This window comes from Uloborus diversus, chromosome 1 (genome assembly GCF_026930045.1).
Source record: "Uloborus diversus isolate 005 chromosome 1, Udiv.v.3.1, whole genome shotgun sequence".
Classification (NCBI taxonomy): domain Eukaryota; kingdom Metazoa; phylum Arthropoda; class Arachnida; order Araneae; family Uloboridae; genus Uloborus; species Uloborus diversus.
Genome location: NC_072731.1, coordinates 127,061,629 through 127,078,978, shown reverse-complemented (window position 1 = coordinate 127,078,978; position 17,350 = coordinate 127,061,629). Strand labels below are relative to the sequence as shown.

The following is a 17,350-nucleotide window of genomic DNA, read 5'->3' as shown; positions in this document are numbered from 1 at the left end:
CTTTCATTATTTTTTAAGCTGAACGTATATTTTTCATAGTATTAATTTTTTTTCCTAACCTCGGTTTTTCTGGTATGCCGGAAAGGACCAGGCAAATGCTATTGAAAATCTGGTGAGCCCCGAATTTTGCGGCATGCCGGATAATGCGGGGTAATACTGCAGTGGAAATTCAGTGATATAAATTTTTCAGTTGCTTTTTACTTGAAGGAGCACAGAACTGCAAAACTGTTTCAGAATGCATTTATTTGACGATTTTGCACAAGGAAACATAAAAAGCAACTGAACAAACTCTAATTATAGCTAACATGAAATTTTTTGTTTAAACACATTCATAATGTTTTCAAAATCGCCAATTTGCAAAGCAATCGGGTTGAACCGGCTGAACAAATAAAAAGGTTTAGTTTCCTTTTTAATTCGAGAGATGGCGCCATACCTCATTCAGGAGCCTTCCCTTTCTTCACCTCAATAAAAATGCCTCAAGAGCAAAAGTATAGTAAAAATAGGGGTCGGACCCAAATATCCAAAAAAAAAAAAAAAAAAAATAAAAATTAAAAATTAATTTCAATTTTGACATTTGGAATTCAAATTATGTTTTTCGTAATCACGAGTGTGTCTGTGTGTGCAGTGGCGGCGCTAGGCGTCGGCGATGTCGGCGACTGCCGACGGCCTCGCGTAGATAGGGCCTCGCAAAATTCTCAGAAGTTATAAGAAATTTTTATGTTTTCAATTGAACCTCTTATTGAATACAACAGACACAAAAGTAATAAAAATAGTGCGTGAAGGGGCAACTGCACTGAGCCATCCTTAGCAAATGCGGGGCCCGATTGGAGAATTCTGTCGGGGCCTTATACAAAATGATTGTACAAATTTGAGCAGTGCCTGATCGTCGATTTTCCCAACGCACGCAAAGATTTGAAACTGTTGCAATTATCCGACTTCCTTCATGTTTCTAATTTATTTATTTTATTTTTTGAAAGAAATTAATGAGTGAAATTTCTTTTGTATATATATAATTAAAAGTATTCCATAGTTACAGCTTATTGATCAGCTACCCCCACTACCCCACCCCCGTCCTATTTCTTTCTTTTTTCCCAGTTCGTTTAAGAATAAGAAAATATTTAAAATTCTTCTCCTCTGAACTCCCCCCCCCCCCCCACATACCCACCGAAAGCATTATGGAGCATCTGAAATTTCGCATCCAGATCTTCAATTTCGCAATATTTCTAGCTGAAAGCCCCCAAATACTCAACAACATCGAAAATCGCTTAAAATTGCGTTTTTGGAGCTTTAATTTCAAAAATTACTGAGCCTAATATTACAAAATATGGCCTTATAATCGCATTTTTAAGGCTTGAATTTCAGAAAATATTCGGGCAGGGGTCCCCATTCCGCCTTTTTTTTTTTTTTTTTTTTATCATAAACAATTAGGTTTTTTAAACTACACTAACAAAAAGTTCAAGTGGAATGGCTCCTGAATATTGAATATTGCTTAAGTTTTTAGGACCATAATTTTCAAAAATTTTCCAGGGAAGAGCTCCCAGAACCTCATTTCCGTAAAATCTTGAAAGTTTGTCTGAAATTCTGTTTTTGAAACTTCAATTTTGAGAACTTGCAGGGGGGAGAAGGAATTGATTTCGACCAATTAAAAAAAAAAAAAAAAGAATCGATCGGGGATAGTCTCTGACACTAGAGTCAATAAATATGGCCTATAAATGTGTTTTTAAGGCTTCAATTTCTAGAAATTTCCGCTGAGATCCCTGTACTTCTTTTCCCCTAACATCGGTAAAGAAAGCCTAAAATGGTGTTTTTAAACTACAAATTTCAAAATTTTTCCCGGGGGAGAGTCCCCGGATGCTCCTTTCTATTGGGTCATTTTTTCACTTTCGATGTACTGCCCCTCCCCCTACCGCCAAAACACACTTCTTTTTGATTGCGTTACTAGTCACGAAATGTTTTTGTTGCAGCAATTAAGAAATGAATTGGTAATTCTAAGTGCCAATAATTAGTATAAAAAGGAATTCTATGAATTCAATTATTTGTCTGAGAATATTTTATGTTTAATAGGGCCTCGCAAAACTGCATCGCAGACGTCTACTTTTGCTCTCGCGCCGCTACTGTGTGTGTGTGTGTATGTATAGGCGTGTGTGTTTGTGTCTGTGCAGGTATGAGTGTGTGGGTAGTTGTGTGTATGAGTGTTTGTGTGTGTGTGGGGGGGGGAGGTGGATGTGTGTATAGGCATATGTGTTTGTGTCTGTGGGCAGGCATGAGTATGTGGGTATAGTTGTGTGTAGGCGTGTGTGTATGTGTAGGTGTCTGTATGTATGCGTGTGTGTGTTTGTGTATGTTTGTAGGTGTATGTGTGTGTATCTGTTTGTTTGTACGTGCGTGTATGTATGCGTATAAGTGTAGGCTATTGACGCAACCTGGAGATGGCTTTCGCTATATAGTCCAGTCATTTAAGCTTAAATTAGGTAAGAATCTCGGAATTCGAGATACCCAGCTGTAAGTCTGTAAATACTTGTATATTGACACCCTAAAAGTTGTCTCAAAACCTACATATGGTAGAGTGTACGCAACTATTAAATTTCAAGGTCAAAGGTCACAAAAATCTTTTTTTCGCGCTTTTTTTTGTAAATATCTCATTTCCTATGGGTTTTTTGCTATTTGTATTTGTTATCAATATTGTAGAATACAAAATTCTCTACAAATTTTGTTAAAAATTTTTTTTTACTCGGTGAACCATTTTCGAGATAGAGGGCGGACAGCGCGCGGTCACAGGATCACTTCAGATCAACCGGTGCCTCCGGTCGAAAACGCGCCATATATAGTTGATGAACTATCGATAAATCAACAGGACTCGACCGATGCATCGGCGCCGATGGTTCAACAATTTAGCCATCGGCATCGGCTGCCGATGCTAACTTGCAGAAAACATTGGCCCATCGGCCTTAAAAAACATCGAAAAGCCGATGGAATTGGCCGATGTTTTCGAAAAAAAAGGACCTTTGTTGTTTTACTTTTTAATACAAAGTAAAGGGAGTTATTGTTTTTATATAAAATTGTTTACTTAAATTTCAGTATGAATTTCTATTTTAGTCACCCCTGAAACAGTTTTTAATACTGCATTCAGCTACTAAACAAGTTAATAATTGCGTTGTTTCTTGCGGCTGGATGTACGTATGTATCTCTCATAAGCCGTAACTCAAAAATGGTAAGCTGTAGAAGGCTAAATTTTCGCATGTGGGGTGTGCGTACATTCAAGTTGTGCACTTCCCTTTTTGTTTTCGATCGGGTGTTCTAAAAAGACTATTTACTCATTTTTTGTGGCTATTAATTACTTATTTCAATGCAAAACTAATATAGCGTCTCAGACTGACGATCATTTGGTGATATATTGCCAAATTTGAGACTATGGAAATAAATATGAGATGGCGAAACCGGTTTTGTTTCATTTTGCTAGAGTCCCGTTGAACCGACGTTAATTTTTAATGTTTCGATACTTGTAATATGAATTACAGTAATGCAGTCTTTTCTGTATCGCTTCGGCGGAGCTACAAGTTTGAGGCCCGTCGAAATACATTTTGGGGCCCTATTTCTCTATCAAAGAAGTTGTAAAATTTTTTATCATACACATTTTTGTAACTCCTACGGTGCCCCTACGGTTATGGGACCTCTCGCGCAATTGCAACATTTGCTATATTTTAAAACCGCCACTGCACGTTAAAACAAACTCGGGTGCAAGTTTTAAAAGGGTTTTTCTGCTCAATGTTTATGATTATTTTGAACTCTATTTTTTACTACTATTTTTTGTATTTCGAAGAACACTTGCGTGCCCCTCTTCCCATTCCTTCAATTTCTGAAATTAAACTCTAGTTGTTCGTACTTCTGAGTTGTTTAAAACTAACACCATTCATAAAATTAGAGATTTTTTTTTTCAAGCTTTATCTATTGTTTAGGAAGAATTTAGAGCATTAATGTAAGAAATTGATTAAAGACGTTTTGAATGGTTGTTGCAACTCGTGATTGCGAAAAACATAATTTGAATTCAAAGTTTCAGAATTCAAATTAGAGTTGTTTGGGGGGAAGTTGGTCATAGTTTTTTTTTGCTGTTGTTCTTTGTCTTCCATCATATAGCAGTCAAAAAAAGAGAAGCATAACTACATCCTATACAGATTGTACGTAGTACGATCCAAAAGTTCGGGGGACAAACTGTATAAAACCTTACCCAGAATATTTCACATTACTGAAGCACATCCACCTTCAAAAGGTCACCTTGAGGGATTATGTACTTCTGCCAGTGTTCATATAACTTTTGGAAACAGTCCTGGAAGCCATTTTCGCTACCTTCTGTGATGCAGCTTTATCTTCTCCTGACGGAAGAAAGCGGCGTCCATGCAAATGTTTTTTATTTGCTGGGAACAGGTAAAAGTCAGACGGAGCTTAGTCTGACGAAACGTTACGTTATTTGTTTGTCATATCAGAGTGTTGACTAATCGAACCATGCATCTTCAACATAAAAGTCGCCTTCTTCCCCACGATGAAGTTAAAGCAGCAGCGCAAGAAGGAGGTTAAATCTGTTCCAGGAGTCCTAAAAGTTATACGAACGTTGGCAGAAGTGCATAATCGTTCAAGGTGACTATTTTGTAGATAGATGTATTTCGGTAATGTGAACTATTCAGGGTAAGGTTTTATACAATTTGTCCTTGAACTTTTAGATCATACTACGTACGTATGAGTTTTCAACTTACTATTTCTTAACGTTTTTGAGTGACGCAAGTTTACGCGCATGAAGACATCACAAGAGAATTTGCGATAATTAACTAAGGAGGCGTTCAAAATGGATATTTCGGTCATCTATATGTTCTTAGGTAGATATATATGAATGTGCAGATGTGCCGAAAAAACTTGTGAAGTTGAACTTGGTGGTTGTGGGGGTGATCGTAAAATAGAAATTTAGGTCGAAATCTGATTTTTTTTTTGTAATTACAATTCCTTATTCGTAGAAAGGAAGTAAAGTGAAATGAACCAATTAATGATCCTTTAAATCCCTGACAATTTTATCAATTTATTTTTGTTAGATTTTTTTTTTGCCATCGGCCATCGGCCATTTGGAGAAAAACAATCGGCCATCTTTGAACAATCGGTCAACAATCGGCATCGGCCCATCGGCCAAAAAATGCCATCGGTCGAGCCCTAAATGATAGCACATCAAAAGTCAAATAAAAGCAATAAGCAATCGTGATTGCTCCAAAAAAAAAAAAAAAAAGCTAAACCTGGTGCAAATTGTTTATTACCCTCACAATAAAAACAGGTAAAAAGTCCCACAGCATTGTTCGTCGGGTTTCGGAATGGGGGGGGGGGCATCTAAAAATTGCTGTTTTGGGTATTTTTCCGGAATTTGTAGAGTAAGTTTAAAGTGAGAATATTATGTTATACTAAATTTAAAAGCATAAAATTAAAGGTGTTTGCCCCCCAAGAGGGATGACATATCCTACCAATGCTACAGAGCCCCCTTATAGTCGTAAAACGAAGCAGTATCCCCGAACCTCCCTTCATACATTTCATATGGAAATATTTTATGCAAAGTTTAAGTTAGAAATCAAGTGTTTCCATCCTCCAAGTGCGATGGTGCACCTCCTCCCAAAGCTACAGAATCCCCCCCCTCCGCCAAATAAAATAATAGCTCAATTCCCCCCCCCTTTTCATTTCAAGTAGAAGTATTATCACATGCAAATCTAAAATGCATTAAATCAGGACTGTCCACCCCGTAAGAACGGTAGTTCACCTCCCAAAACGAACTTATATACTAAAAGATGACCCCTTCCTGGCACATTTGATTAAATGGTCGGAAAAATTACGCTGAACTGTTTTTTTGCTTTCAAATGCTTTTTTCCTTCAAATTTTGCTTTCAATTTCTTTTCTCCTAAGCTTGTAACAAAAAACTTTCTTTATCAAGATCTTTTTTTCTGAAATCTAGATTCTCAGCAAAATCGTTATTGTTGCAGCTATGTCTAGCACAGTTGTGCATATAGTTGCGCACTTCAGTTCACTTTTAGACTTTTCAAACACTCACTATATCCAATGACCCCCTCAGAGCAAGCACAAGATTTGAGCGGCAGAAAGTCTTCCAGAGCAGAAGGCTTGGCTGTTGTAATAAGACGCAGATATTTTAGTGGTGCTTTCTCCTTCTTTGTACCCATCAAAAATGACATTTTCTCATACTTACAAGTGACATATACACTGAATTGCTGGCATATTTCCTTGAAGCTTGCAGATCATTACCAAAAAATATGATCGAGCAGGCATCTTCCATCTATTACATATATGACACCAGCTGTTTGTTCTGTGATGGTGGATGAATCTTTTGCTTCAGATAATAACATTTTAACGATGCAGGACTTCTTTCCTTCTGAAACCAAATTCATCGAATACTGATGGAGGATCAGCGCATAACTCGTACTAGAAGTTTTTAGCAATTTTTTATTGCATCTTTGCTGTTCATACCATCCGGTGTGAAAAATGGTTTGCGCTTACACATCTTTACAGATAGTAACTACTAACAGAAGCTAGATACATAACTGCATAATAAAAAATAACAACAAGTCCTTTAAAAGAAATGCCACTAAATTGTTTGCCTTCAATATCCTTTGATGTTACTACCCCAACGTTAAAGGCCTCAGCACAACTCACCTTATTATCAGCGACCGACCAGTAACGGCAAGCAACACCAACTTGAGTCAATACCCGTAGAGAGGGAAGAGCAGTATTTAGCATTCTACTGTTACTCATTGCTCTCAAGACTTCTTCTGTCGTTGAATCACTACAGGTTCTGGACCACCTAAATTTGTCACTGCGTTGGATTGTTGGATAGCTGATGTTTTAGCTAATGTTTGATGTGATCGAATTTTTTTGTATCGCATAATGTACTCAAAAGTTTCAGATAGTGTTGCAAGTATATGTGCATATATTTAGCATAGTTCACATAACCAGCTGCGTAAAAATGAGGCAGCTTGGTGTTTGCAAATGAGAACCCCCACCGACTCAGAAGGCGCAGAATTGCAGCATTGCCCGTCTCACTATTGTCAATTTCGGTTTATCCCCCTTTACAGTGATGGCAAAAGATTGTAGAAAAGTTGAAGTAAATTAATTAAGAAGAAGGAGGGAAACTTCAGTCAATTCGGACCTTTTTTTTTTTTTCTCTTTATGCTGCAAAGGGATTTTGTTTTATATATCACTCCAACGCTCTAAACAGTTTAATAACTTCAATCACAAATAAATAGGTTACTGCGCTCACTTAGATCTTTTAGAATTTTCCTTCTGACATTAGCCAGAAGGATAACTGTGTCATTGTGTGGCATTCTGTACTTCGAAAAAGTTTAAAATCAGTAAAATTTTTTCGTGAACTTCACTGCAATCGTTGGTTATAGAATGCAAATTCAGGGTCTCCCCCCCCAAGCGATGGTGCATCCCTTAAGTGTGACGGAGTACCCATCCAGAATAAAAGCCCTCAAAAAAGAAAGAAATACCCCTTGAAAAAACTGCCTTAAAAACTCCAATAACGCAATTTGCGCCACAAACCCCCCCCCCCCCCCCCCCCCCCCCCCCCCCCCGTCTGTGCACTCCAGTTAATCGGAATTTTTTTCTGTGAGAGTTTTTTATTTTACTATTATAAAGTGTGGTTTCTGTGAGATTTGAGTTTTTTTTTTTCAAGTACTAGAAATTATTTTTATTTAAAAAGAGGATTATTTCGTCCCCCCCCTTTCCCCCCAAAATCGACGCGCAAAGTGCTGGGTCTTTTTATCCCTTTTTGCTGGAAGGGTAAGAAGTAATTTGCAACAGGTTCCAACATTTTTTTTTGTATGTTTGGGTTTGGCCATTTTTTGGCCTAATTTTACTGTACTACTAGCTGTGCTGTGTTCATGTTAATCACAACGGAGGCTAAATAATGAATATAGAGAGGAGAGGGCCACAGCAGTCCCAAGAGATTGGAAGGATAAAGGCAAAAAATCACCCAAAAATTTGCACTGCAATTAAGAATGGCTGGGATTTTGAATTTCCGCCTTCCAAACGTAATTTTCTGGAACACTGAAATTTTGATATCCGAGCTAAACTCCTTTCTGAAACAGGCTTTTTCGGAGTACTTAAAATAATGGCAGCATCAGTGGGATAATTGTGGGGAGTTAGGGTTACAACTGTATAAGCTTTCCAGTTTGTTTCTATTCATCCAAACCAAATGTCGGTTATTTTTCTAACAGCTCAAGTATATTGATTTCTGTAATTTCTTTTAAGGCTTTCAAAGTTTTTTTTAACGAAATTAAATAATTGAGTCCGAAATACTTTTAACGCCCTTAGAATTGAAAATACTCCTTTCAGTCCTGCGTAATTTCACGTTTTGTATCTGTAGATATAGAAAAAATCTTGAATAAACTTTAGAAGAGGGTGGAGGGAAAAAAACAATTTGAACTTAAAAAATATTATATTTGAGTGTTTTTTAATTTTTTTAAAATTCAAAATGTCAAATATCCTAATGCTTAAAAAATCTTACTTGCACACTTCTTTTTTCTATCTTCCATATTCCATCTCATTCTTAGAAAGTTAGTTTCTTTGTGGCATTGATCAATGTTATGGCTATTTCACTCCTTCAAAATGAATTTCATTCCTCCAACAAACGTCAAAGAGTTTTTTCTTTCTATATCAAAGCGTGAAATACCTCTGGTTGGTTTGTATTTATATCGTTATGTTCATGTATAATCATGTTAGTAGCGCAATTACTGCATTGCAATGTCTTTTTTCTTTTAATTTTTTTTTCTGTGATATTAATGTTATCGGTGCTCGAATTAGGTATTTTGAAACTGACGGCCGGCTTGAAAGGCTGTGAGTTTTGAGTAAATGATAAAACTACAGAACGGGATGAAAATATGTAAAAAGAGGGTTATCTTTTGGAATAACTTTACTATGCATGTATCCCCACGAAGAGGGATATACAAAAAGATGTCAACTAACAAATACCAAATGGGACATGCTCTCATATTATGCATTAGGGTCACTTGGAGTTCTCGCATGATAAATTATTCTCGATGGTAGCGAAAGGGTTTAGCTATAGCTAGGATGGAAAAAGAATCCATCCTTGTTAACAGCATGGAATATAGAAATGGTTACCTGCAAAAGGCTTCAGCCAGTTGAGAAGTTCTGTCGCAAGCTGCGTGGGGTCTTGACTTAGAATATCAACAGCTTGCTTCGTCACAGCAGAAAGAAGTTCTGTTTCCCAATCTAGAATCTATAAAATTAAAAAAATAAATAATTAAATAAATAAAATAATTCTAACCGGGGCATTTGCAATTTCTTACAATAATCTTAAAACAAATTTTGGTTTTATGACGACGTGTAATGATCTACAGTTAAAAACTATTTTGCTCCTGTTGACAGAACCCTCGTTCTTAAAGATCATTACGATTTATTATAAATTTAGACGTTTCTGGGTGGAGGACATATATACAGACTCCCGTTTAAACCTCTATTTTCTCAACAGTCAGTCCTAGATGCAAACTTCCAATTGAAAAAAATGGTAAAAATCAGATGAAGAGTTCAGACATGAAGAGTTTGAAGCGAAGCATAAAAAGTGAAAAAAGGCAAAATCTAACTTTTTGTATGGTCCGAAGTCTCCTACATTGCATTAAAGGAAATCAAAGCATGAAAAAACAACTTCCAATAGCACGACCAATATTAACCGAGATATGAAATGCAGCGCTTTGTGACCTATATCGCTTTACACGCTCCCCTAAAGTTGCCGTAAGGGTAAAAACTCCAGATTGCCCCCCCCCCTCCGAGAAGATCCGGCTTTGAGTTGGGGAAATAATCTCTATTAAAAAATAATACCAACATAATAAGTTTGAAATATTTGCGACCAAAATTCAAGAAGATATTTGAGTTCAAAATTATTCGAAACCGTGCAAAAAATAAGATTGGAACATACTGTCCTTTCAAAAAAATGACATGTAGTAATAATATTGTTGTAATCACATTAATGTGACCATCTGTCAAAAGCCAGAATAACCACCTTTCGCAGAGCGGACTGCTGCGAGACATGCAGGAAGAGAGTCACTTAGGTCCCTGAAGGTGTTCTCTGGGATGTTGAGCCATGCCGACTCTAATGCCGTGGCCAGCTGCGCTAGATTACGCGGTTGAGGATCCATGGCGCGAACAACTCGATCGAGATGGTCCCACAGATGCTCGATTGGGTTTAAGTCAGGTGAGTTTGCTGGCCATGGGAGGACGGTAAACTCATCCTGGTGCTCTTCGAACCACGCAAGTACACTGGCAGCTGTATGGCACCTCGCATTGTCCTGCTGGAAGATGCCATCATCCTGAGGAAAAACAATGCGCATGTAGGGGTGGACATGGTCCGCAAGGACAGATGCGTACTTGTATTGATCCATCGTGCCTTCCACAATGATCAGTGAACCCAGAGAATGAAATGCGACTCCCAACTCTACGGACGTCAGAGCCGTCAGATAATTGGCTTCTAGGCACGTTGACGGGTCCCGCACAATACGGCTTGCTGTCATGGCAACGCCGGCCGAAAACTGGTTTTAGGGAGAAAACTATACGTCGGTGACGGGTGTGCGGACGCAATGTGAATGTTGCATAAGTCGCCACTCAGTGGACGTCCAGCTGCTGTACTGGCGTGCAAATTCTAGCCTTCGTCGTCGATGAACAGCAGTCAGCATAGGTGCACGAACTAGGCGTCTGCGTCGGAGGTCCAGACGCAGCAATGTTCGCTGAATAGTAGTTTGGGAGACACTTTTGGTAGCCCCTTGGTTCATTTTGGTGGTCAGTTGCTCAACGGTAGCCCGTCTATCTGCCCGAACGCATCTCCGCAACCGTCGTTCGCCTCTGTCATCTATGGCCCGTGGTGCACCACATTTGTCACGTCGCTGATTTTGAGCAGTCCCATTTTGCCATGCACGGTACACTTTTACCACGGCGGCACGCGAACAGTTCACAAACTCAGCCGTTTCGGAAATGCTTCCACCCTTGGCCCGAAAGCCAATGATCATGCCCTTTAGGACGTCGGATAAATCACTTCGTTTCTGCATTACGCCAACGATTGAAATGTTTTCCGAAGCCCTCACACACCCTTTATATACGCTCAACTGCATTGTGCTGCCACCTGCCTTCTGTGATTGGTTATTTAACTCTGACGTGGAAAGTACGTGGTGGTCACATTAATGTGGCTGGACTGTGTATATATACTTTTCATTGCTATTGAAAAATAAATGCAAATGTTATGCTATGATACGTGAAAGTATGCAGCAAACAAAAAAAAAGCTACGAGCAGTCCTTTCAGGGTCTAATTTTGCATTGCGTTACATGTTGTGTCGCTTTTTCACTAAAATGTTCCATTTATTTTGAACAAACATTATTCGTATGGATTGCGATTCAAGATTTATTAATTTTTTTTTACATTAACAAATGCACTGAACCGACGATTTGATACAAGGCTGAAATGGAACTACCCTCTGTTGAAATCAGCATATTTGATGACAAGCAAATAAATAAGGTTTTCATGTTACTGGTCTAGGAAATGGAATGGAAAATTCCAAACAATAGAAGTTTGAGAATATTTATTTATTGTGATCAATTAAATTTTACAATACAATACATCTTAGACCTGAATGATACCAAAGTGGGGGAGGATTAATCCTAGTGTTGTAATTAGCATACTGGAATACAAACTTACTAATACGGTATTCATACTACTGGCTTAACAAATGGAATAGAAAAGGCATAAAAGGTTAATGATGTTTCTTTTCGATGATTAATTAACTCCTACAGTAAATTTATCACATAGTCGAACCTCGTTAGCTCGAAATTTACGGGGCCATGATAATTGGATTTCATTTCATCCGATTAACTATCAAGTGAATGTGAACTCGCAAGGGGCAAAACGAGTGTTTCATGTAAAGCGATATTTCACGTTAAGCGATTTTGCGTCAACGAGGGTCGACTATATGCTGTAAACTAATATATATATATATATATATATATATATATATATATATATATATATATATATTATATATATATATATATATATATATATATATATATATATATATATATATATATTTATATACCAGGGGTCCCTAACCTTTTTTACTCAAGGACCACACTAACTTTTTGGAGGTGAGGCGGACCAATAATCCAACAGTATTAGTTCAGATGGTGAAGTTAGAGCTAGACCCCACGACCCATATACATCCACTTATAAAAAAAAGAGATTTTCTCGCATTAGTTTTCTTTAATATATATATATATATATATATATATATATATATATATATATATATATATATATATATATATATATATATATATATATATATATATATATATATATTTAGTTGGTAAGCTTGGTAAGCCGGCGGGCCGGCTTTGGTTCGCAGGCCGTAAGTTGAAGACTCTTGTGTTAGCCAATAATTTAATTTATCAACCCAAATATTTAATTTTCAACGTTTAAAAGTACGAAGTAAAACAGAAATTGCTGCGACGTGTTTTTTAGCAATAATAGGTTACGGAAATGCAACAGATACAGTCTGACCTTGGATTAAATGGAATTGGCAAACGTCCAGCTAAGACGAGTCTATCTGAATGAAGGGGTAAAAGTAAAAATATTGTGTTCCTCTTATTTGAATGAGACTCCACTTAATTTAGAGGATAACATATATCTGAAAAAGCTGGCATCCCTGAAAACTAATATATGCGTCCATTTCCATCTGTAAATCGGAAGTTTGCCTTTCCATCTAATCCGTGATCAGACTGTACACGTCTTTTGTAATAATAGCGATGTACGAAAAATAAAGTGATGTATAATCTATAACCGCAGATCTTTGCTATTACTATCTATGATATCGAGGCATTTTATAATAGGTTGAAAATAACTTTGTTAATTCATCGAAGACAGTTGTTTAATGCGAAATAAGGAGACAAGATTAAAGCTATATCACCCTGTTATGCTGAGTTTCAGCCTAAAACTGATCGAAAAATACTGAAGCCCAGCTATTTCTATTGTCTATTTTCAAATCGTGAGTTTTGACTGCGAAAGGGGTAATTTGGGGACTGGGTAATTCGGTGCATGCGAGATACCCAACCCAGCAAAGATTATTAAGTAATTTTTACAAGCATGTGATTCTGTATAGCATACACACAAGTCAACATTGTTAGTCCTACTTCCTCACACAATCATTGAATTTGAATTTATAAATAAATGTTCTACTTACATGACATTTAACAAGCTCTAGGATACTTCTGACATAACTAACAGAGGCACTGCTGACGGCACACTGCAAGAAATCGAAATTGCAAATGGCATCTGTCTTCAGTTTATCCCTGTCTCCTAGATAAGCAAAGATCAAGTAGTTTGCGAAATAAAACGTCAGTGTCATTACAGGATAGTTTCACTTTCAAAGTAATACATTCTTTATAAGTGTACATACATACAAGAACTTAAACGTCATCTGTTCACTGAGGCAACTCTTTTGGATCTTCTTTTTTGTAGGGTTTTCAACATCGGCCAGACCTTATTACACGCATGATTCAAGAAAAGTTATTTTATTAACCAAGAATCGCATTAAAAAAAAAAGTTATAGTATTGACATTTCCATTGTTTAGATGAGTTGGTATTTTTAAGCCATGATTGTTTTGCTAGATGTTCGCAAAAGTTATTGCAGATGATGATGTCACCACATTCATTGCAAACTATTTGAAAGGTAAAATCTGAGCCATTTCTCGGAAGCTGTTTTGAGATACACATCAGCAATACATAAAAGTACGCATAAAATTGAAAGGGAAATATTTGCTTGAGATTAAGTTTGAAAAAGATTTTCTTCTCTGGAAGAATCTTGAACTTAAGCAGAAAAAATAATGACTTATTAAAAAAATGAAAAATTTCTACAAATTCGAAAAGAAAGTGACAAATTAGTGAAAAATATTCTTAATAAAATGTGGTGCATTGAATTAAGAAATTGATTGATAATAACGGTAAATAATGGATGGGTTGTTTACTTACCCATCCTAGAAGCTTTGAAACGTCATTCCGAGGAACAGGGCTATACTTCCTACAAGCGACTGCCTTTCTCTGCTTATAAGCATTCGTGCCGAAAAGGAATCAATTATAGCCACTGTTTCATTTTCTTTTTACTTACTCTTATATTATATGTATATCTGTACACTAATTCATTCAAAACTAAATGAGCAAAAGACATATTTTGTCTTTAAAAAATATTTTATGCATATTTTAAGCTCCGACATGTCGTTTTTCCTGCTCTAAGACTGCACTGGCAAAGAAACAGCATTTACAGAATTCATTTTTCTGCTACTGAAAAGTAACATATAGGGCTGGTATCAAAACTGCCATTTCAGCTTCAAGTGGGCGACTAATCATGAACACTTCAAGGCAAGATGAGAGAGCTCTGGAGAAATGGGATTCAACCAGAGCGTCACTAAATTTTTGTGAGTGTTTTGGTAAAGGCAGTTAAAAATCTTGACACGCCGTAATATCATTTTTTTTGTGCAAGCACATCTCAAAACATGCATTTCCCTCTTTTTATACAAGCAATCACAATCAAGTTTGACCTTGAAAATGGCCATTTTTATAATGAATTCAACATTATAAAAGAAATGACCACATATTTTCCGTAATTTTTATGCAATGGTCCGTGTAAGATAGCCGTTATAAGTATTTCGCCCGAAGGAACACTGCTACTCTTGCATCTTGTCAATTCGAGGTATATAGAGTAAGAAATAACTCTAGAATTTTACAGGTTTCTTCGATCTTAGGTATGAAAGCGAGATAGAAGAATTTAGACAAGTAATATAGGAATTATCAAAAATTAGCGGACTTAGGATTATAAAATATTAAGATACTTAGTGACTTAGCTCTAAGTAATTTTACTCAGTGTTATTATTGCCTTTTGTGCATTCTGAGATTGATTTAGAATAAATATTCGTAATAATAGTACTTATACTATTATTGCATTTTAGTGTGTATCTAAGTAACTATTTGAGGCAGCGAGAAGCAAAGCGATAAAGTGGAAATTTTCAAATTTCGAGTAAATCGCGTTTAAAAATGCGGGGTTCGGTAGGCTTTCATTGAAATTTTTTTCTAAACCGTGCTGCATATCAGAACCAACCAGGGCTACTAGTACTCTCTTGCCCCAAGTCATAGGAGAGGTTCACCTACCATTTGTACTGGTTATCTTTAAATTTTAAATTTTCTCACTTTGCTGATCACTGCCTAATATCTTACTATTTGTTTTTACATCTATGTACATAACAAAGTCAAAGTAATACATCTTCAGTATTATATTTGGCTTCTGTAGGTTATTATGACCAGTGCTCGCAGATTATTCTGAGAGGAAGTACTGTCCGATCACTGATTGGATGGAAAGGCAAACATCCGGTTTACAGGCGGAAATGGACACATCTATTAGTTTTCAGGGCCAGTTTTTTCAGACGTATGTTAGCCTCTAAATTCAGCACAGTCCTATTCAAATGAGCGGAACACGCGCAAAAAACTTTTCCTTCTCCCCATCATTCAGATGGACTCGTCTTAACTGGACTTTTGCCAATTCCATATAATCCGTGGTCAGACTGTAGTTGAGAAGAAAGGGATAGAAAGAGCAAATATCAACAAGTATTTCCAGAAGAATTTTCGAGAGCAAATAGCATCAATTTAACTGCGCAAAATTTAAGAAAACAGTTACTTTCAATGTTTTTTAGATACTATTGTTTCGAATAACTGAGCAGCGACTTGATTTTAAGTACGAAAAATAGCTTACCACTCCTCAAAAGATGAAACCACAATTCATCAATTTCTCGCAGAATATCACACCAATCATCCTTACGCTTCTCTGAACTGATGCTGGAGTTTTCATCCTGTTTGGTGGAGAAAAGCATTTTTGAGAACTTTTGAAAAATGAAAATTAATTTAATGAGTGCCTTTTTTTTCAAACTTATGCTACTAGGTAATGAATAATAATAAAAAAAATCCTCGAATGAAAAGTAATATAAATGCAAAACTATTACAACTTGATGATTTGGAGATTTCTTACAAATAGTCCTGGAGTTAGAAATCCTCAGTTTTAATCGGGTGCACGCGCGCGCGCACACACACACACACACGCACACTACCAATTAAAAAATAAACAAACCTGCGCTACATAATCAGATTATAACTAAGTTTGGTACTTTAAAAAAACCTATCGAACACGCTTACAATGAAAAAAAGAATTACATTAAAACAAAATAAAAATGAACTATCTGTGGTGGGCAATGATAATGTCTTGAAAACTGAAGCTCATATTTCGTCAAGTTTCATAAAATTAATAAGTAAAGTACTAAACCTTCAAGAGGAGTAAAATAAGTTCGCACTAACCTTTTCCTTCTCCATAAGGAATCCGAGATGAAAGGCACTGGCTAGCTCCGCGTAACAAGCTTGCAGATCGCGTGAAGCCTTCAGATATTTATTCATGATGTATTTAGCAATAGTCTTGTGACTCCAGTGAAGGTATGGGCGACGGTCCACATAGTATTCTTTCAATAAGGGTTCTAGAATAAAAAGAAGTGTTTCTAGCAATGAATTTATTTCACTTAATGGCACTGATAAATTGCTGATTATTTGTATTAACATAATATATTTAATCCAAGAATAAATATATATACCAGGAGGCCATAATTAAGTTTAACCTGCTTAGAGCTCGTTCCAATAGACTCTTGTCATATAAACTTGACACATAAGTTATATGGACATGAGCACTCTAAATCTACAGTAAAAAGTAATACATTTCTTGAATTTGTACCACCAGGTGAGAAAGTGGCACAAGAGAATCACAAGGCACTAATTATAACCAAAACATTATTTAATCACAGTATTTTCTCAATGTGTATTCCATTTGCGTCAATCCTATACTCAGAACGTGTTACAGCGTGAGCAACAATAAGCGCAAAGGGCTTTGTTGTCAATTGCAGCAATGTGATTATACTAAGCGCAAAGGGCTTTGTTGTCAATTGCAGCAATGTGATTATACTGCCACGAGTAGGTAAAGAGCAATGACTAAAAATTTTTTTTTCATGTTTTTGTACTTTCGTCATCTATTGTACGTTTGCATCTATTGTACAAGCTTGCAAATTTGGTTTACGCTGAGAAAAAAAACGCGAAAAAAAAAAGTTCCACTTTCAACATTTTCCTATTGTTAGCATTTAATCCAAAACTCATTTGTTCAAATATCTGGGAAACTCATTTCTGCAGATATTGCTCCTTATCTGCCCACGGCAGTATAGTTGGGACAAA

At 36.6% G+C, this 17,350-nt stretch overlaps 1 protein-coding gene across 1 annotated transcript in view; it reads right to left on the bottom strand.

Annotated features, from left to right (window-relative positions):
* The window catches only part of LOC129234876 (protein qui-1-like), a 108,105-nt gene extending 91,574 nt beyond the window's left edge, over positions 1-16,531 (bottom strand). Inside the window, exons 1-5 of the mRNA XM_054868750.1 lie at positions 16,436-16,531; positions 15,840-15,936; positions 13,281-13,396; positions 9,160-9,277; positions 6,562-6,578 (exon numbers count right to left, since the gene is read on the bottom strand). Of these exons, the coding sequence (XP_054724725.1) occupies positions 6,562-6,578; positions 9,160-9,277; positions 13,281-13,396; positions 15,840-15,936; positions 16,436-16,531 (444 nt within the window). The remainder of the gene's footprint in view (positions 1-6,561; positions 6,579-9,159; positions 9,278-13,280; positions 13,397-15,839; positions 15,937-16,435) is intronic.
* Positions 16,532-17,350: the final 819 nt, after the last annotated feature.